We start from the raw sequence: 21,020 nt of genomic DNA, 5'->3' as shown, positions 1-21,020 counted from the left end.
GACCCGATAGAAGAGGTGGTTTTGTTTTTGTTTTGTTTTTTTTTTTTGTTACTCGCTGGTCTTGTACTCCGCGGGTCAGATTGACCCCCGTGTCTCTCTGTTGTTGCTGCTGCGGGTCACGGTGACCCAGACGGACACGCGTTTGGCTCTCTCTCCGGGTCACCCTGACCCTCCGAGGCAGGCCTACAACATCAGCTACCGCTCTCTTTACTATTCTCTTTACTATTCTCTTTACTATTGTCTTTACTATTCTCTCTACTTCTCTCTACCTCTCTCTGCCTCTCTCGCTCGCTCACGGACCACTCTACGCTCTCCAATCTGTACATTTCCCCAACAACTCGTATTCGTTCATGACACGTAAGCGAGAGAAACAGCGGCCTCCTGCGGGGTCACACGGACCCGGAAGGGTAGCGCGAGGGTTAATATTTTATAATTAGCCTATAATGTAGCCCATTAAAACATAATGCTGAGTTTGTTTCAATAAATTTAAATCACCTTTAGCCAGCTAATCTTCATTGGTTGTATTAATGTGGCAAGGTGTAATCTTCAATAACTGCCTTAGATGGGACCATACTGGCAGCCCCCGTTGCCACTGCAGCAGGGCCAGGGTGTGTGCCGCTTTCGTCTCATTTAGCTGGGAAATTTGGTCAACTTGATAACACATCAAGTCCACACATCAGGAGGACAATCATAGTGCAGTCAAACGACGCATCACATTGATGAATAAAGGACACATAACAACACAGGGAGATGACATGTAGTAACGACACATAGCAATGACAGAGGGAGACATGTAACTACACATAGCAACGACACATAGCAACGACGGGGAGACATGTAACGACACATAGCAACGACAGAGGGAGACGACACGTAGTAACGACACATAGCAATGACAGAGGGAGACATGTAACTACACATAGCAACGACACATACCAACGACGGGGAGACATGTAACGACACATAGCAACGACAGAGGGAGACAACACGTAGTAACGACACATAGCAATGACAGAGGGAGACATGTAACGACACATAGCAACGACACATAGCAACGACGGGGAGACATGTAACGACACATAGCAATGACAGAGGGAGACATGTAACGACACATAGCAACGACAGAGGGAGACATGTAACTACACATAGCAACGACAGAGGGTGACGACACGTAGTAACGACACATAGCAATGACAGAGGGAGACATGTAACTACACATAGCAACGACACATAGCAACGACAGAGGGAGACATGTAACTACACATAGCAACGACAGAGGGAGACGACACGTAGTAACGACACATAGCAACGACAGACGGAGACATGTAACTACACATAGCAACGACACATAGCAACGACAGAGGGAGACATGTAACTACACATAGCAACGACGGGGAGACATGTAACGACACATAGCAACGACACATAGCAACGACAGAGGGAGACATGTAACTACACATAGCAATGACAGAGGGAGACATGTAACTACACATAGCAACGACAGAGGGAGACATGTAACTACACATAGCAACGACAGAGGGAGACGACACGTAGTAACGACACATAGCAACGACAGACGGAGACATGTAACTACACATAGCAATGACAGAGGGAGACATGTAACTACACATAGCAACGACAGAGGGAGACATGTAACTACACATAGCAACGACAGAGGGAGACGACACGTAGTAACGACACATAGCAACGACAGACGGAGACATGTAACTACACATAGCAACGACACATAGCAACGACAGAGGGAGACATGTAACGACACATAGCAACGACAGAGGGAGACAACACGTAGTAACGACACATAGCAATGACAGAGGGAGACATGTAACGACACATAGCAACGACACATAGCAACGACGGGGAGACATGTAACGACACATAGCAATGACAGAGGGAGACATGTAACGACACATAGCAACGACAGAGGGAGACATGTAACTACACATAGCAACGACAGAGGGTGACGACACGTAGTAACGACACATAGCAATGACAGAGGGAGACATGTAACTACACATAGCAACGACACATAGCAACGACAGAGGGAGACATGTAACTACACATAGCAACGACAGAGGGAGACGACACGTAGTAACGACACATAGCAACGACAGACGGAGACATGTAACTACACATAGCAACGACACATAGCAACGACAGAGGGAGACATGTAACTACACATAGCAACGACAGAGGGAGACATGTAACTACACATAGCAACGACAGAGGGAGACGACACGTAGTAACGACACATAGCAACGACAGACGGAGACATGTAACTACACATAGCAACGACACATACCAACGACGGGGAGACATGTAACGACACATAGCAACGACAGAGGGAGACAACACGTAGTAACGACACATAGCAATGACAGAGGGAGACATGTAACGACACATAGCAACGACACATAGCAACGACGGGGAGACATGTAACGACACATAGCAATGACAGAGGGAGACATGTAACGACACATAGCAACGACAGAGGGAGACATGTAACTACACATAGCAACGACAGAGGGTGACGACACGTAGTAACGACACATAGCAATGACAGAGGGAGACATGTAACTACACATAGCAACGACACATAGCAACGACAGAGGGAGACATGTAACTACACATAGCAACGACAGAGGGAGACGACACGTAGTAACGACACATAGCAACAACAGACGGAGACATGTAACTACACATAGCAACGACACATAGCAACGACAGAGGGAGACGACACGTAGTAACGACACATAGCAACGACAGACGGAGACATGTAACTACACATAGCAATGACAGAGGGAGACATGTAACTACACATAGCAACGACAGAGGGAGACGACACGTAGTAACGACACATAGCAACGACAGACGGAGACATGTAACTACACATAGCAACGACACATAGCAACGACAGAGGGAGACATGTAACTACACATAGCAACGACAGGGAGACATGTAACGACACATAGCAACGACAGAGGGAGACGTGTAACTACACATAGCAACGACACATAGCAACGACACATAGCAACGACAGAGGGAGACATGTAACTACACATAGCAACGACACATAGCAACGACAGACGGAGACATGTAACTACACATAGCAACGACACATAGCAACGACACATAGCAACGACATAGGGAGACATGTAACTACACATAGCAACGACACATAGCAACGACAGAGGGAGACATGTAACTACACATAGCAACGACACATAGCAACGACAGAGGGAGACATGTAACTACACATAGCAACGACACATAGCAACGACGGGGAGACATGTAACGACACATAGCAACGACACATAGCAACGATGGGGAGACATGTAACTACACATAGCAACGACAGAGGGAGACATGTAACTACACATAGCAACGACAGAGGGAGACGACACGTAGTAACGACACATAGCAACGACAGACGGAGACATGTAACTACACATAGCAACGACACATAGCAACGACAGAGGGAGACATGTAACTACACATAGCAACGACGGGGAGACATGTAACGACACATAGCAACGACAGAGGGAGACGTGTAACTACACATAGCAACGACACATAGCAACGACACATAGCAACGACAGAGGGAGACATGTAACTACACATAGCAACGACACATAGCAACGACAGACGGAGACATGTAACTACACATAGCAACGACACATAGCAACGACACATAGCAACGACAGAGGGAGACATGTAACTACACATAGCAACGACACATAGCAACGACAGAGGGAGACATGTAACTACACATAGCAACGACACATAGCAACGACAGAGGGAGACATGTAACTACACATAGCAACGACACATAGCAACGACGGGGAGACATGTAACGACACATAGCAACGACACATAGCAACGATGGGGAGACATGTAACGACACATAGCAACGACACGTAGTAACGACACATAGCAACGACACGTAGTAACGACACATAGCAACGACATAGGGAGACAACACGTAGTAACAACACGTAGTAACAACACGTAGTAACAATACGTAGTAACAACACGTAGTAACAACACGTAGTAACAATACGTAGTAGTAACGACACACTACACAGGGGGAGACGACACATAGTAACGACACTTAGCAACGACGGGGAGACGACAGGGGGAGACGACACATAGTAACGACACTTAGCAATGACGGGGAGACGACATGTAGCAACGACACATTGCAACGACGGGGAGACGACATGTAGCAACGACACATTGCAACGACAGGGGGAGACGACATGTAGTAACAACACATTGCAACGACAGGGGGAGACGACATGTAGTAACGACACATTGCAACGACAGGGGGAGACGACATGTAGTAACGACACATAGCAACGACGGGGAGACAACACATAGCAACGACAGGGGGAGACGACATGTAGTAACGACATGTAGTAACGACACATTGCAACGACAGGGGGAGACGACATGTAGTAATGACATGTAGTAATGACACATTGCAACGACAGGGGGAGACGACACATAGCAACGACAGGGGGAGACGACATGTAGTAACGACACATTGCAACGACAGGGGGAGACGACACATAGCAACGACAGGGGGAGACGACATGTAGTAACGACACATAGCAACGACAGGGGAGACGACATGTAGTAACGACACATAGAAACGACGGGGAGACGACATGTAGTAACGACACATAGCAACGACGGGGAGACGACATGTAGTAATGACATGTAGTAATGACATGTAGTAACGACACATAGCAACGACGGGGAGACGACATGTAGTAACGACACATAGAAACGACGGGGAGACGACATGTAGTAACGACACATAGCAACGACAGGGGGAGACGACATGTAGTAACGACACATAGCAACGACAGGGGGAGACGACATGTAGTAACGACACATTGCAACGACAGGGGGAGACGACACATAGTAACGACACATAGCAACGACAGGGGGAGACGACACGTAGTAACGACACATAGCAACGACAGGGGGAGACGACACGTAGTAACGACACATTGCAACGACAGGGGGAGACGACATGTAGTAACGACACATTGCAACGACAGGGGGAGACGACATGTAGTAACGACACATTGCAATGACAGGGGGAGATTACATGTAGTAACGACACATTGCAACGACAGGGGGAGACGACATGTAGTAACATTCACAGTTAGCAAAGACAGAGCAAGACATCACAGTCAAATGACAAGGACGGCAACAGACGAAATAAACAAGTTGAGTTGACACAGTCATGTGAAGCATCGACATAGACAGTAAGCATGCCGACTTATTTTTGGCACAAACGGAACCCCATAGTAATCTGGTTACAAAAAGTAGGTCTATCATTGAAGTATTGGTTTGACTGGAGACGTTTTGGGTTCTACTCGACACCGGGCTGTTTCGGTCGGTAACATAAAGGTACTGAGTAATGATACCCATCCCTACCCCAGGTTAGAGCTTAATCAGCAAGTGGAACTCACTTTACATAATCTATGTGCTTATGATAATAGACAATTATATCCATCAATAAAATGGTTACCTTGTCTTTGTTCAAATGTCCTGATGTTCATTGTGACTTCTCTTCTGTCCCTCCACTAACTCCATGTAGGAGCCATACTAATAAATTGTTTGCTTTTTTCTATGAAAACGTAAAAAAATATATTTTAAATAAATTGTTTTTGTAAAACAAGAGTTACCAGAGAGGGAGGGTAACCAGCCACCCTGACAAGCTTTACATTGTTATAACTGTGCAGCCTCTAAGACAAAAACGATGGCATCATCAGGTTGTTGACAAAGCTCCTGAACTAGTTCCTTTTTAATGGTAGTAATAACTTTCAAGTAGTGGTAGTTGTTTTAGCAGTAATATTACAAGAAATATTCCCACTTGCAATAATACTACATTTTTCTTTCCAATTTACCGCTTGTGCCAGCAGGCTTCACTTCTTCGTACACAGTTTCCCCCTCCTTTTTAGCTGAAAGGTTGAAAAACACAATGTTGTGGTTAATTACTGATTGCATTTGAACCAGTATTTTCTCTTAGAATGAAAATATTTTTTTTCCAGAACTGTATTCTGTAGACCCTCACAGTGCCGCTAAAACACAAGATGATCCAAATCTCTCACACTTAGCGGATCATGAAAGGGGAAACTCTGCATTTTATGGGGAAACTAGTTCTTTACACATTCTGCTGGTTTTAGTTAGCTGTGGTCAGAGGGGAATCTCTAGTGTGGGTTACATAAAAGGGAAATACTAAATAAAAGCAAAACAAAACACATGAGTATGTCCAATATGTTTAATATGTATATGACAGATATATATTTCAACAATTGGATATACAACTCCTCTAAGAATGTAATGTTGGCAGTATCAGATACCTTCAACATCACATCATTTTACATTTTTAAACAAACACTCTAGAATTGGCAGCTGGGCCATGTCGGGGCCCAGGGAGATCTTGGCTGGCTCGGCTGAAATTATATTCCCCTCTATGACGTATAGTGAAAGTGGCGCTGCCTTGTAATGCCCCTAAGCACCATGTGCAGAAATGTGTAATACAGAAAAAAATACAGTATCTGAGCCATGTCAATGCATTTTAAGAGATATTTTCTTGATATAAAAAAACAATGTGTTAAAAACAAAACTTACCTTCAGGTGGGGAAAGCTTGTTAGTTCTGAATGCAACTGAAGCATATTTGACGTCCTCCTCCACCATCCCTTCAGTCCCCCTGTTGAGTTCTATCTGACTTGTAGACAGAGAAGTGCCACTGTTATTACACTACAGAGGATCTTCATAGGAGAACTGGTTGCTTCCTCTGGTCAGCTGAGTCTGTCACTCATGACCTTGAAATGACAAACGTGTGCTTTTGGTTGAGAAAGGAATTTGCATCCATTACTGGCTGAATATGAACTTCAAACCATATTGTTCAAACCATGTTTTTGTATTAAAGATGAACAAAAGACAATATTAAGAAATAAAATGCACGTATGCTGTAAAAGGTTAGCTAATATTTTTACTTTGCTTGGTGTAGTGTCAGAAAACACAATTAATGTCTCACGATGACTAAATGAACTCACCCACAGTAGAGATGGTGTGGTGTCAGACACCATAGAAGGGTTCAGTCCCTTCATACACACTACTCTCTACTCCCCCTAACACTGGGTCAGAGGTCAAATTCCATAGGAGGGTGCACTCTTTACACACCCATCAATCATTACTTCCCCTTAAAAGTTCACTGAGCCTCTCTCCAGCTGCTAGAGTGTTATTTTAAACTGTAATGGTCAAATGCACATATGTTATACATCACAATGGAGAGGTTTTTACACATGACTGACAAAGAACATTAACGTTTGAATTTCTCTATGTAAAAGCCTTCGCCTTCTGTCCATCAGAAGTGCCAGTGGTGAAAGAGTTAAAAAGAGAAAAACCGGGAGGAAAGTGTCGCTAAATACTCATGACTAAGGGACATGGTTGGTATTTAAAGAAGACAAAACATAGGCCTTCTAGTGGGCATATCACACCAACCTTTCCAGAGCTGATTCTATGTTTTAATAAAAGTAATCATGCTGTGTAGGAAAGCAGGAGATGCGTATGTAGAGAAATAATCTGGAAAATAAAGCGTCATGATTTCATGATGATAAACATGTCCAGTCAGAGTTCTAAGGAAATGCCTGGTGCAAAACATACACACAGGAAATGCTTGTTGAGTTTCCTGGGAAGCGATGAAAGGACAGCATTGTAAGTGGGTGACAAGTGGTGGCGTAGACCCCTCCTCTGTTCAACAACGGCTTCTCAACCCGGGTGTAAATGGCTTCCTTAAGGAAACTGAACAAACATTTCCTCTTGGTCTCAGGTGAAGACACCAACGATGGTCGATCAGACTTGGCCACGGGTGGCTCTAACGACCATGACGACTGTCGTTACCACAGCCAGGAGCACTAACGAACCAGCGGTATCGACGATCCTAGCTAACGATCCCACAGAAGTTAAATAGCTGAGTTTCCTCACCAGTCAGTCAGAAATGAAGAAGTCCCTTGGATGAGGGACGAAATGTCTTCTAGTTTCTTCAACCAAGTCCAGTTGCCCTTGACCTCAACCTTCATTGGTCAACATTATGCAATCAGTTAACATTTAAATAATCGATTATTTGACATTTGTTAATTGATTCTGAATCTTACAGTCAATGTAAATAGGTCTACACATAAACTGTGTCTGGATGATTACTGACTGTAAGTTAACATTATTGGACATGTTTTTGAGAAGGTAAAAACTGGCCTAAAGGAAAATGGCCTCTCTTGCTTCAGAGAGCTTCAGCGGGAGAAGCTCTGAGAGCAGCTGCAGTGTTAGAGAGTGAACCAGGTACAGAATGTGATGAATTCAGATCTAGATTAGATTAGATCTATCAACAAATCATTTCTCCTGCACTCCCTGAGCACTGACACTTCTCATGGTGACTTTTGTCTACTTTATTTCAGTTCTTTTAAACAGACCAGAAACATGAGGGAGAAGAAAACCTATAGAATTCCTCTTTCTAAAACCCACAATATGATTCTTCCTTAATTACTGAGACTTGCTGTCCTGTGCTGATGATGATAGTGTAACAGATTAATGAGATTAACACTCGAATGGAGCAAACACACTGAGGTAAGATCTGCTTCTTAAACAGGTCACAGCGTAACAAATTTATTCACTAAATAAAAAGCTGCTTTAAGATAAAAACACAAGATAGATAGAGAACATCAAACCTGTCACCTCTACATACACATATACTGTCATCATCAAAATACAGATGATTATTAAAACAGACCTGGAAACATTTTGTAGAGTTTGACATCACTCCCTGTTGGCTGATCAATAGCAACAATTCAGATGTTACAATTACAAAATACAGGCTTTATGGAGACTTTGAACAGTTTGTAGGTTCCTCTGTTGGATCTCATCATATCCTGATATTCAATATTTCATTATTGTGGCTTCATCAAAGTAGAAGAAATCCATATTTGATGTTATTAGCACTGTATTTTACTAAATACTGGTCAATAGTCAGACTCCCAGTATCAATAATCCAAAACTGTATTACACATATATACACATTTAAATCTGTTTGTCTTTTTTTTGATACACACACATGCAGACACAAATACATTACTTTATTATTTATTTATTTATTTATTATATGCAAGTATATTTGAAAAATAAAACCCCTTATACATTCATACTTGAAATTAAATTCAACAAATTCTGAAGTAGAATTTTACGAATTTTCTTTTTTACAAGCCAGCTGATGTTATTGTACGCGTCATTCATCTGTGCAGACTATCCAGTAATCTCTTCAATTCTGATTACAGATCTTAAACAGATAAAGCTTTCTTCTCACAGATCCATCGATGTTTCTTATCACACTTCACAGCTTTCCATTTCTTGGAAGGTGTCCCTCCGACAGAAATCACACAATGAGCTTCACCAGAAGGTGCTTCTGTCCAGTAGCTGAGGAAAGAACGTGATGGTTAGATCCCAGCTGACACATTTTATTATTCATGGTGTTTAGAAAATCATCTTACTCTTGAGTCTTTAGAAAAGTTCCATTGATCCACGTCCAATTTCCAGCTTCAACTCTCAGGCCAATCCAGTAGTCATAACTGCCCCAGGGAAAATCAATATATTCCTGATATTCACAGAAAGACAATATCAGTTTATCATGTTTAACCACTGTACTGACAAAACACTCTGTGGCTTTAACTGTTTCTGACTTCATGCAGCTTCTTTTCTAAACCCTCTAAATCAGCTAAATAATCCACACATTGATCTCCATCCTTTTTTCATCATATACACAGAATCTCTAGTGTTATGAAAGTTTGTCTGAGGTTCTCCTGTGCAGGAATATCACATTATAGGTTTTGATCAGTAGAGTTCACATTTATCATGCATGAAAATTTCAAGTACATTCCAGCTGTGTTAAGAAATACATACATTTTTATTTAGTGTTTTCATTTTTGTATAATATATATCATTTTCAATTACAATTAGTTAGATCATCTCAGGGGGAGAAATAAAAGTTTAAACTTTTAAAAATCAAAAGAACAAGGTTTACAGTGTACCAATGTTATATTTCACAGAGAAGAGAATGGTTTTTAGTTCTGCTTAGAAGTTGTGACAGTTGTTGTTTGGTTAGTGGTGAATGCTGAGTTGATGGTGGGAAGTTTTCTACTTTAGTGGTTTTAAGCTACACTGTTTGTTCTCACACTGCTGCATTTCACCTTTCATCAACGGACAGTCATTTTTATCATAATCAAATAGATTTGCCCGTTTTGTTTGTTTATTAACAGAGAGACAGTTATCAAATATTTAAACTCTGTACTTAAACACACTGTGGCCTACAGACTCAGTGTGTTCAGACAGAAAATACATTTTCATTTCATATAGGCTGTCATAAAAATGTTCAGTGTTCTCATTACCTTCTCCTTTTGATCAAGTTTAACAACCAGATCTGAAATCTTTCTTCTGCAGTTTTCTCGAGCTTCTTCCCAGGTTTTCTGACCAGAAACACCAGGGTTATTAATCGCATAGCAGCTGGATTCTGAGAGTATCCAACCTTTCTGACAAGCTTTACACTGTCTGTCTGAAACAACAGAGACAAACCAATAAACAACATTACTGCATTGTGATATAGTTCTTATCATTGTCAGTTATATTTTAACTTTATTAATGGGATCTGAACATACTTTGGTTCTTTGGTTTTGGGCAGTAGGCATCAATGCTCCACTGAGCTCGACTGACGTTGAGCTCATTCCACTTTGTCTCCATGTTTTGTATTTGTTCTGTTAAGTTGTTCCTCTGTGACTCCAGATCCTGGTTTTGTGTTGTCAGGATCTGGTTTTCTGCAGTCAGCTTTGCGTTGTGTTCAGAAATGACAGAAGTAACTACAGTGACAGACAGAGGAAGGTGTTGGACTGTGAGACATACACATAATTATAATAATACATTTTATACAAATCACTATTAAAGAAGTGCTTATATGACCATAAATAATATTAAAAAGACAGGGTCACATGTTTATAAAAAAAACAAAAACAAAGACAACCAGCCGAACAGCAGCAATAAACAGCATAAAGAAAAGTTCTTCCTGTGATAACCAGGGTCAGCCTAAATGTGTTTCTGTGCCTATGTGTCTGTCTGTATGGGTGTGTGTCTACATGTGACACACCACCCGTCCCAGACATGAGCAAGAGCCAGAGGCTCTGGACTCCCGGGTCCAGAGTGGGCCCCCACACCAGGGGAGCCACGCCCCCCCTCGACCCAACCCAGGCCAGGAAAGGCAGACACCTATCCCATGGCGCCCCCCGACACCCACGTGAGGCCAATGTGGCCCCCCACACACCTTCAACACCCCCCGCCTGCCTCTGTAAATGTATTGTGTTGGATGCATGTCATGGACGGTGAAGTGCTGTATGGTGAAGATAAGGTGTGTGGTAACTAAGGTGCAGTTAAAAATGGAGGGTAGTTGCGACGCAGGCACCCCACAACTGACAGGTAGGAGCCCCCCGATGTACCCCTCCCACCCCCCAAGCCCTCTGTGTCTAATGTGCAATTAAAATTGAGGGGCAGCCAGTGGAGGAGGAAGAAGGAGGGTGAGGCCACAATAAAGCAGCCCCACCCACCAAACGCCCTGCAGCCTGCCTGCCTCCCAGAGTCCTAATGGTGTATGTAGTGAGACATGACCGAAAGGGGGGAGGTAAAAGAGGTTATAGGTAGGCTAGAGTGGTCCTGGGACAGAAAGGCCTAACGGCCCCTATGGGCCAGACCGGCAGCCCCACCCACACCAAGGAAGCAAGGCCACCCAGCCCAGGCCAGCTCGCCACCGCCAACCCCTCGTGCCCCTCCCTCCCCAGCAGTGAAGCGAAAGGCTGATACACACTTTATTTCTCTAACTCACACTGCTGAAGCCTCATATCAGCTACAAATTAACAGTGGAATCCATTTTTACACAAGTCCAGTATGAAAAAGAGGAAGAATGACACCAACCACAATCTGCTTCAGTGTACATAATGGGCGCCTGATTATTGTTTTAAAATGGACTAAAAACATTAGATAGTCTTTTTAAATAAGGACTCAAACAACAAGCTAAGAAGAAAAAAAAAACTTAGATTCTAACTGACATTTTAATAGAAGGTACTCACAGTAGATACGAAGGGCCATGATCACTGACAGAATCACCCAGCACACTGCCACTGCTGGAAAAGACGGAGTGAAGGAGAGAAACTTCTGATCTGACAGAAAAATAAGAATTTAGTTGAAACACAAAAACATGATTTAACAGTCAAAGGTGCTTTGAATACTTTTAAAATGGAACCATTAAGCTTTCACATTTTTAACCTTCATCACATTTTCTTACATCATGGTTGAGAAATAAATTTCATGCTTAACAACATAATATTTGTGAAATGTGTTGTGTTCATAATGCACCTGAAGTGACGGCCATTCTATCCACAGCACCTACTGCTGCATTAACATAGTCAGCTTCTTCCTCGATTACATCTGAAAGTTATACAGATCAAACACAAATGTTAAATGTTTAAACTGAATGTTTTTACAGATTCACTAATATGTTGAGCACCCTGGATGTAAAAGATTCCATCCATAATCCAGAAAGTATCTGCCTGTTACCTTTGAAAATGTAATGTTTATAGGCAAGGTGCTCTCTAATAAATTGAAAATTTTCAAGGTTCTCAAGGAATTTACAAGGAAGCCTTCACCTCATAAGTTTTAAGCTGCCCTGTTTGTCTGCAGCTTCTTCTAACACTGAAGTTCACCTTTCATCAGCAGCTTCTCAACACTGACTTTTTATCACAATCAGATATCTTTCCTGAAAACTGAAGACCCAATAAACAAACAGAAATCCTTTTAAAAATACACAACTTGCTTTTTCTTTAATAAGTCATTAAAAATAATTCTGTTAATAATAATAAGTCGTTTGCAATGTACTTCAGTTGGCTGTCATTCTTTTTACAGTGCTGTTACGGGAGGCAGCTTCTTCCTCAATTTTTCTCAGAGAAAAAAATATTAAATGTTAATATTTCCAATGTGTTGAGCAGAGTGGAATAATCATAATGCAAAAGATGCAACTGGAAATGAATTTGACCATTTTAAAACCATCTGGTGCTCAGCTGTTGTCAACAACCAGAAGCATAATACATGGTAGAAAAACACCACAAAAATACTTAGTAGTAGAAAATATCTTACCTGCAGATAGTTGAACAGTAGAATTGTTTAAAGTGCCAGTTGCCTTCAGTGGTTTTCTGTTCATCTTGAACAAATGTTTCAAATCCTGTTTCAGTCCTGTGTGACGGTTTTAAGGAAAGTCTCAAGCTGCAAAGTGTCGCTGGTGTTAGATGGTGTGTTTGCTGCGTTGGTCTTCGGTGGACTTCTGCTTTGAAGTTTTGACGGTGTTTTTTTTTTATATCTTGGACGCTAATAACATATTGTGAAGGGAAGTCTGGTGGTGTGTACTGCTGTCTGCAGAGAGTCTCTTGTCACAGTACCACTGGGGGAGCAAAGTCAGAAATCTGCAGAATCTAGTTGCCTAAAATACATGTTAATACACAAAGGTTTGATTAATCCAATCTGTTACCAGCTTATATTTAGAATGAGCCCCTTTACATGAGGTGTTAATGTATCAACTGGGTCTTTAGTTTGTCTAAATGTAAAATACACAGTTTGCTTTTTCCTCCAAATGTACTTGAAATTGTGAAGATAATTTATTTGTGACCAACAGTGATAAAAAACAAATATCTGCAGTCACACTAACTAAACTATATAGATAGATGGCTAACATCAAACCTGTCACCTCTACATATACATTTATTGTTTAAATACCAGAATATTACGAAAATACAGATGATCATGAAAACAGACCGGGAAACATTTTGTAGAGTTTGACATCACTCCCTGTGGACTAATCAGTATTAACAATTTTAATCCTGCAATTACAAAAGACAGGTTTTATGGATTCCTCTCATGGATCTCATCATATCCTGATATTCAACATTTCATTATTGTGGCTTCATCAAAGTAGAAGAAATGTATATCTGATGTTATTAGCACTTCAGCTCCCCCTGCAGAGTCGTCACTGTATTTTTCTAAATACTGGTCAATAGTCAGACTCACAGTATCAATAATCCAAAACTGTATTACACATATATACATACAAAGATCTGTTTATGTCTTTTTTGTGATACACACACACCATACACAAGCATCTTGGAAAAATAAAACCCTTTATACACAATATTTGAAATTAAATACAGGATATTCTGTAGTAGAAATTTTTATACATTTTCTTTTTTACAAGCCAGCTGATGTTATTGTACGCGTCATTCATCTGTGCAGACTATCCAGTAATCTCTTCAGTTCTGATTACAGATCTTAAACGGATAAAGCTTTCTTCTCACAGATCCATCGATGTTTCTCATCACACTTCACAGCTTTCCATCTCTTGGAAGGTGTCCCTCCGACAGAAATCACACAATGAGCTTCACCAGAAGGTGTTTCTGTCCAGTAGCTGAGGAAAGAACGTGATGGTTAGATCCCAGCTGACACATTTTATTATTCATGATGTTTAGAAAATCATCTTACTCTTGAGTCTTTAGAAAAGTTCCATTGATCCACGTCCAATTTCCAGCTTCAGCTCTCAGGCCAATCCAGTAGCCATAACTGCCCCAGTTAAAGTCGACATATTTCTGATATTCACAGAAAGACAATATCAGTTTATCATGTTTAACCACTGTACTGACAAAACACTCTGTGGCTTTAACTGTTTCTGACTTCATGCAGCTTCTTTTCTAAACCCTCTAAATCAGCTAAATAATCCACACATTGATCTCCATCCTTTTTTCATCATATACACAGAAAATACATTTGACACATGTACTGTATATCTCTAGTGTTATCAAGGTTTGTCTGAGGTTCTCCTGTGCAGGATTATCACACTATAGGTTTTGATCAGTAGAGTTCACATTTATCATGCATGAAAATTTCAAGTACATTCCAGCTGTGTTATACAAGCACATTTACACGTTTTAATTTTTTATAATATATATCATTTTCAATTATAATTAATTAGATTGCATCTCAGTGGGCGAAATTTTATATTTCACAGAGAAGAGAATGGTTTTTATTTCTGCTTTGAAGTTGTGACAGTTGTTTAGTTAGCGGTGAACGCTGAACTGGGTGGGAAGTTTTCTTCTTTAGTGGATTTAAATCACACTCTTCATCTGCAACATCTTCTCACACTGCTGCATTTCACCTTTCATCAACCGACAGTAACTTTTATCATAATCCAAAAGATTTACCCGTTTTTTGTTGGTTTATTGATGAATGTCTGACAACAGAGAGACAGTTATCAGATATTTAAACTCTTTGCTTTAATAAACACACTGTGGCCTACAGACTCAGTGTGTTCAGAAAATACATTTTCATTTCATATAGGCTGTACCTTCTCCTTTTGATCAAGTTTAACAACCAGATCTGAAATCTTTCCTCTGCAGTCTTCTCGAGCTTCTTCCCAGGTTTTCTGACCAGAATCATCAGCGTCATTAATCGCATAGCAGCTGGATTCGGAGAGTATCCAACCTTTCTGACAAGCTTTACACTGTCTGTCTGAAACAACAGAGACAAACCAATAAACAACATTACTGCATTGTGATATAGTTCTTATCATTGTCGGTTATTTTTTAACTTTATTAATGGGATCTGAACATACTTTGGTTCTTTGGTTTTGGGCAGTAGGCATCAATGCTCCACTGAGCTCGACTGACGTTGAGCTCATTCCACTTTTTCTCCATGTTTTGTATTTGTTCTGTTAAGTTGTTCCTCTGTGACTCCAGATCCTGGTTCTGTGTCTCCAGCTCCTGGTTTTGTGTTGTCAGGTTCTGGTTTTCTGCAGACAGGTTTGTGATCTTGCTTTTAAGACAGTATAGGCTTGTGTCACATTGTGCAACTGCAAATGGGAAATTAGCTTATTGAGTGATAGTAATGATACGATTTTGTCTTTGTCACTTCACTGTTTTACTTCAGGTTTTCTAGACTTATGGGAGTTGTAGGCTCTTATTTGTCTTTAATTTATGAGATCAACAAATCCCCTAAAAAGAATAAATGTTTTCTGACTTCCTAAGCCCTTTGGTTCCTACTGGACCCTTAAATATTTGACATTGCCTAAAACAGCTAGGAACTATAATTTTAAGTAATAAGTAATTAAACAGTGAATAGTGTATTTGTTGGGGATTTTTTGTGTGTGTGTGCACTAGCAGGGCCTTATGGCAGCAGGACGGTGTCTGTGGTACTAACTTCGACAGTGGCTGTGTTCATTGTTGTGGGTGTCTCATGCGGACGTTGGCGTCTCTTACAAAAGCCGAAGGGTACCTTTTGCATCAAATACCTACACTTTGTCAACCTTTCTGAACGCGTTGGTATTTGACGCCCTGAGATGAGAACAGGCTGTAAAAATTGGTTGCAAATTGTTGAAAATAAAAATCACATAAACAAGTTTGTTCGTAACATGATTTAGAATAGAGGAAGAAATCTATAGGTTAAACAACCTGTTTAGAAATACTGTAACCGACCAGCTGATATGTTTGTTTTAATTGTTAGGCTGTTTATCGTAATCACCATGTTTTCCAAGTTTCCAGGATGTCACTGAATGTGTTATGCCTGTCTGTGACTATATGATACGCTTAGAAACCGAGGAGAAAAGAGAGAGTTGAAAAAGAGGGATGTTAGCACGTAGTGCTCTGTGACAGACAGATTTGTCTTTTTGGCATTGGCTACGGCCCACATTAGCCTGTATTTTCTTCTGTAATAAACAGTGAACAAAACCAGCTATCATCTCATAGCTTCTGGTTGAGGAAAGCTACAATACTTTGGTTATGGTTATAGTAATGTTACAGAGGAAAACTGGTGCTGTTATTCTTCGAGGTGTGTCTCATGTCTGAGTCTGAGGTACTGCATAGACTACCTGTTTTGTATACTTACCGTAGACACAGACTGCTATGATGCCCAACAGCAAAATGACACAAAGAATCCCCAAACAACAAGCCACCTGCTGATAGCAGTGACCTCTGCTGTTTGTTTTCTTGTCTGGCAAAAGTCCTGCTGAGGATAAACAAGAAATGCCGTTTTTTCCATTACCAGAACCAGCTCAACTTGCCGCGACTCAAATCGGTTTTGTCCCGACGTCCTCCGTCTTCCATTGCAGATAGTACCCAGAAATATGCCGCGTTCCAGACGGTTCAGAACTGGGAAATTTCCAAGTTTAATTTAAATACATACAAATATACGTTTTGTTGCCTTTTAGTTTATGGTTTACCATTTACAGTGTGTGCTTCCGTGGGCGCTGACATTGTTTTGTGACATCATTCAGCTGCTACTCGTGAAGTCGGGGGGCCATATTTTTTCTCCGAGTTCACAAGTAGGAAATCCGACTTCAAGTGGCGTTCCACAGTACTTTTTCTAGTTGGAGGTCGGAAATTTCCCAGTTCCGAGTTGGCTGGAACGCAGCAATAGTACTCTTCAGTCTAGCTAGTTGTCATAGCAACGCCACACACCAGCGACCCACACACAGCTGTCTCTTGATTTATGTTAAAACATTTCAATATTCCTCAGAATGTAAAGACAGATAAGCGGTATGAAAACCTTCCAGCTGTGTTTTCCTCTGCCATTGTTGCTGCAGCGGTCTGTGTGACGGCGGGAGCAGAGGGCTCTGTGAGCGGGCGGCTGGCACAGGGCCCCCGCCGCCACTCAACTCCGAAAACTTTCAAGCACATTTTTGTTCCACCATCACTTTTTGCTAAACTGTCAATATTTGAAATCTACACAGCTGATTTCTCACCTCAAAACTTCTCAGAAGTGGATTTAGTGATGAAATTACACATGAAAATTGTAAAATATAAAACCGTCTGTTGCTGGCCTCTGTCAGGCACGCGCAATGATGACGCAGCGAATGGTGACGATTCTCTCTGACCAATCAGCAATCTGCTGTGTTTTCATGTCACATTTTAGTATCACCTCAGCTCGCTTGGAACCTCGACGGTGGTGATAAGAACAAAGTACCTGGTTGCAAGTACAGGTACAACTTTTCCCCAATGGAAAACCAAAAAAGGCGAGTCGAGCTGGTACCTTGCAGTGGAAAAGGGGCTAAATATAAATAGAAGGCTTTAGCAGTCCAAGTTAACGATATCAAGAGGGTAACTTTCAAAGTTACAGTAATTTTACAACAAAAAATCTTTTTTACACTAAAAAGTCAGTAAGTAGAAGACAGTAAAGGTACCCACTTCATTTGACTAACTCAGACTGCTAGGCTCATATTAGCTTCAGATAAACCTGGGAATACATTTCTACACAGAACAAAGACATTTTCTCTCCCATCTCTTATATTCGAAGCACATTACAAAAGATCTCTTAATGGTCAGTACAAACAGGAGGAATGATTACAGGCAGCAAAACATGTTTCAATATTCATATGGGCACCTGACTTTTGCTTCATGATGGATATTAAAATGTGTGAACCTGTTCTTTAAGAAAAGTGCTTTTTGCCATTGTGCTAAGAGGAGCATTAGAAGCAGTAATAGAAGAATTGGTGGCTGTAAAATAAATGTTGCAGTTGAAGCACTTGAAAGTTGAAATACAAATCAGAAATTCTCTAAATAGAAATTCCCTAGTATGGCTTAAACCCCAGAAACAATGGATCCTACACTTCCCATAATTCAAGGTGATTTTATCTTTTCACTAGAGCTTCCCTGCCTGTGAAACAGCAACATCTTTTTGAACTCCACACCCCCAGTTTGTAAGTCTTTGTTAAAATTAGCAGTCTCTAAGTTATTAACAAAGCTCCTACTGTTTTCACAGGCTGAGCAGTACTCCTCATGACCCCCCTATTAGTTCCCTTTTAATGGTTGTAATAACGATAAATCTGAGGTAGTATTTGTAGCAGTAATAGTAGTATTAATAGATATACTCTACTGAATGAACTTACCGTTTGTGTCAGCAGTCTTTTCGGTTGTTTTGCTTCGCACCTTCACATCACTGTACACAGTTTCCTCCTCATTATTAGCTGAAAGGTTGAAGAACACAATCTTGTGGTTAATTACTGTATAGTGTCTAAATTGTAAAGGCTTTTGGAGGCTTATTTTAACATTTGAAATTATTGTGACTGTCCCAGTATCTTGTTTTAGAATTAAAAGTAATTCAGTGTTTTTCCCAGAACTGTATTCTGTAGACCCTCACAGGGCAACTAAAACGTAAGATGATCCAGTTCTCTCACAGTTAGCGGATCATGAAAGGGAAATTATGCATTTTATAGAGAAACACTTTTAAAATAACCACTTCATTACACATGCGCCTGACTGGTTTTTGATAGCTGTGGTCTGTGGAATCTCCAGTGTTGTTACATAAATGGGCGCTATCAAACAAAAGCAAACCAAAACCTTTCCATGTATTTCCAATATGGATATGACAAATGCATGTTTTGGAGTAGCAGATTACAACAACTAAGTTTAGAGACAGCCCAGTGGATTGCAGATAGTCAAAGGTTTCAGATGTTAAAACAAATTTCTCAATTCAGATCAGAAAAAGAGAACAGACACCACAATCAGCCACAGTTTACAAAACAGCATTTCCATGATGTCATGCTGCTGAATTTTTTATTTTGCCCACATAACACGAGAGGCAGATGTGTTCATTTGTTGCTCAACAAACTTACAGGGCAATGGCTTTAATATTATTTCATGTTCTGATCAGTCCAATTTTCAAATGTATTTACTAGTTTACTGAAGAAAATACCAGTGCAAGAAATCACATGAAGAGGATGATCACATACAGATCCAGCCATACAATTGACGACTGGGCTGTGTGGGGGCCCAGGCAGATTGATGTGTAAACAAGGAAACAGTATTTGATCCATATCAATGACATGATGCGTTTCAAGATCTTTTCTTGATTTAAAAAATAAAATGAATTCAAACAACTGAACTTACCTTCAGATGGGGAATGCTTCTTAGTTTTGAAAACAACTGAAGCATAGTTGACCTCCTCCTCCGCCATCGCTACAGTCCTTCTGTTTAGTTCCCACTGACTTCAGCCCCTGTCATTAAACCACAGAGCATCCTCATTTTGACACTTGACTGATGCAACTTCTCTGTGTGGCAATTAGTGTCTCCAACATCCGCTCACACTTTTACTAGCTGAAAGTTGTTAGTATAACTTTGCATACGAGAACATAAGGAAAGAAAATCCACCCGGCATCCTGGTCCAGGGCAAGATATCTCAGCAGCTGCTGTCTCCAGTGCTACTAAAATGGATTTTCATAGTCTCCAGATGATGAATCTTAATGCTTTTGGTGACCCTTTTTCATATAGAGCATTTTTATAGGCCAACATTTCCCCTTAATGAACAGTTTTCCTTTTTATTAAGTATCTCCCAAATGAAAGGTTGGATTTCCAGTTTGGATGTATGAGCATTAATACCCAATTATGAATTTTAATATTCATAAAATCAACAATATTCCTCGTTCCAGGGCACCACAGGAGTTGTTATAATCCTAGAGTCTCCGGACCTCTAGGTAGTTTTTAATAATTATACAATTATTACTAGTGATCAGTTAGTTAATAATCGCTCAATTATCTTAAATCAGTCAGTCAGTCTCATATCTAAAGGGTCAATTCTCTTGGCAGGGACGTAGAAATAGGCAACACACAGAGTTCTTGATTATATTACAGTGAATTTATTCTCTAACTAATATGATATAAAAGGGTAAATAAACAATGGCGGCACAATGAGTCTGGAGGTTCGATTGTGGGAAGCATTTGACTCATACGGCAGAGGAGAACTAATGAAAGTAAGCTATGAATTTAGGAGTTAAAAGGAAATATTAACATTTCGGTACATCTCTAGGTCTCACGGCTTGTCGACGGCCTGCTTTGGCCTGTTGCACGGGTCCCATGCTAGCTGC

At 40.8% G+C, this 21,020-nt stretch overlaps 2 protein-coding genes across 2 annotated transcripts; both read right to left on the bottom strand.

Moving 5' to 3' along the window:
* Nucleotides 1–8,838: 8,838 nt before the first annotated feature.
* On the bottom strand, nt 8,839–13,334 carry LOC119898074 (C-type lectin domain family 10 member A-like). The gene is made up of 7 exons (XM_038712222.1): nt 13,262–13,334; nt 12,485–12,556; nt 12,199–12,288; nt 10,744–10,941; nt 10,447–10,640; nt 9,583–9,686; nt 8,839–9,508 (listed from the first exon to the last, which is right to left on the bottom strand). The coding sequence occupies exons 1-7, from the start codon at nt 13,323–13,325 to the stop codon at nt 9,373–9,375; spliced, it is 858 nt and encodes a 285-aa protein (XP_038568150.1). The 5' UTR covers nt 13,326–13,334; the 3' UTR covers nt 8,839–9,372.
* Nucleotides 13,335–13,861: 527 nt separating this feature from the next.
* On the bottom strand, nt 13,862–20,135 carry LOC119896975 (C-type lectin domain family 12 member A-like). The gene is made up of 7 exons (XM_038710480.1): nt 20,047–20,135; nt 19,047–19,124; nt 17,048–17,167; nt 15,780–15,956; nt 15,513–15,676; nt 14,654–14,757; nt 13,862–14,579 (listed from the first exon to the last, which is right to left on the bottom strand). The coding sequence occupies exons 1-7, from the start codon at nt 20,111–20,113 to the stop codon at nt 14,444–14,446; spliced, it is 846 nt and encodes a 281-aa protein (XP_038566408.1). The 5' UTR covers nt 20,114–20,135; the 3' UTR covers nt 13,862–14,443.
* Nucleotides 20,136–21,020: the final 885 nt, after the last annotated feature.

Source organism: Micropterus salmoides, unplaced genomic scaffold (genome assembly GCF_014851395.1).
Source record: "Micropterus salmoides isolate LMB-PRFRI ecotype aquatic unplaced genomic scaffold, ASM1485139v1 Ms_hic_scaffold_11, whole genome shotgun sequence".
In the NCBI taxonomy this organism is placed as follows: domain Eukaryota; kingdom Metazoa; phylum Chordata; class Actinopteri; order Centrarchiformes; family Centrarchidae; genus Micropterus; species Micropterus salmoides.
Note: the sequence above shows the minus strand (reverse complement) of the source record. Positions and strands in the feature narration are given on the sequence as shown.

What these genes read in the sequence shown, in the direction of transcription:
- LOC119898074 (XM_038712222.1), bottom strand. Translation starts at nt 13,325, where the DNA reads ATGAACAGAAAACCACTGAAGGCAACTGGCACTTTAAACAATTCTACT. An exon ending in TACTGTTCAACTATCTGCAG is followed by an intron (nt 12,557 to 13,261) that starts GTAAGATATTTT and finishes TATAACTTTCAG; the next exon opens with ATGTAATCGAGGAAGAAGCT. An exon ending in ACTTTTCTAAAGACTCAAGA is followed by an intron (nt 9,509 to 9,582) that starts GTAAGATGATTT and finishes TTCTTTCCTCAG; the next exon opens with CTACTGGACAGAAGCACCTT.
- LOC119896975 (XM_038710480.1), bottom strand. Translation starts at nt 20,113, where the DNA reads ATGGCGGAGGAGGAGGTCAACTATGCTTCAGTTGTTTTCAAAACTAAG. An exon ending in CATAGCAGTCTGTGTCTACG is followed by an intron (nt 15,957 to 17,047) that starts GTAAGTATACAA and finishes ACCTGTCTGCAG; the next exon opens with AAAACCAGAACCTGACAACA. An exon ending in CCCAAAACCAAAGAACCAAA is followed by an intron (nt 15,677 to 15,779) that starts GTATGTTCAGAT and finishes CTGTTGTTTCAG; the next exon opens with ACAGACAGTGTAAAGCTTGT.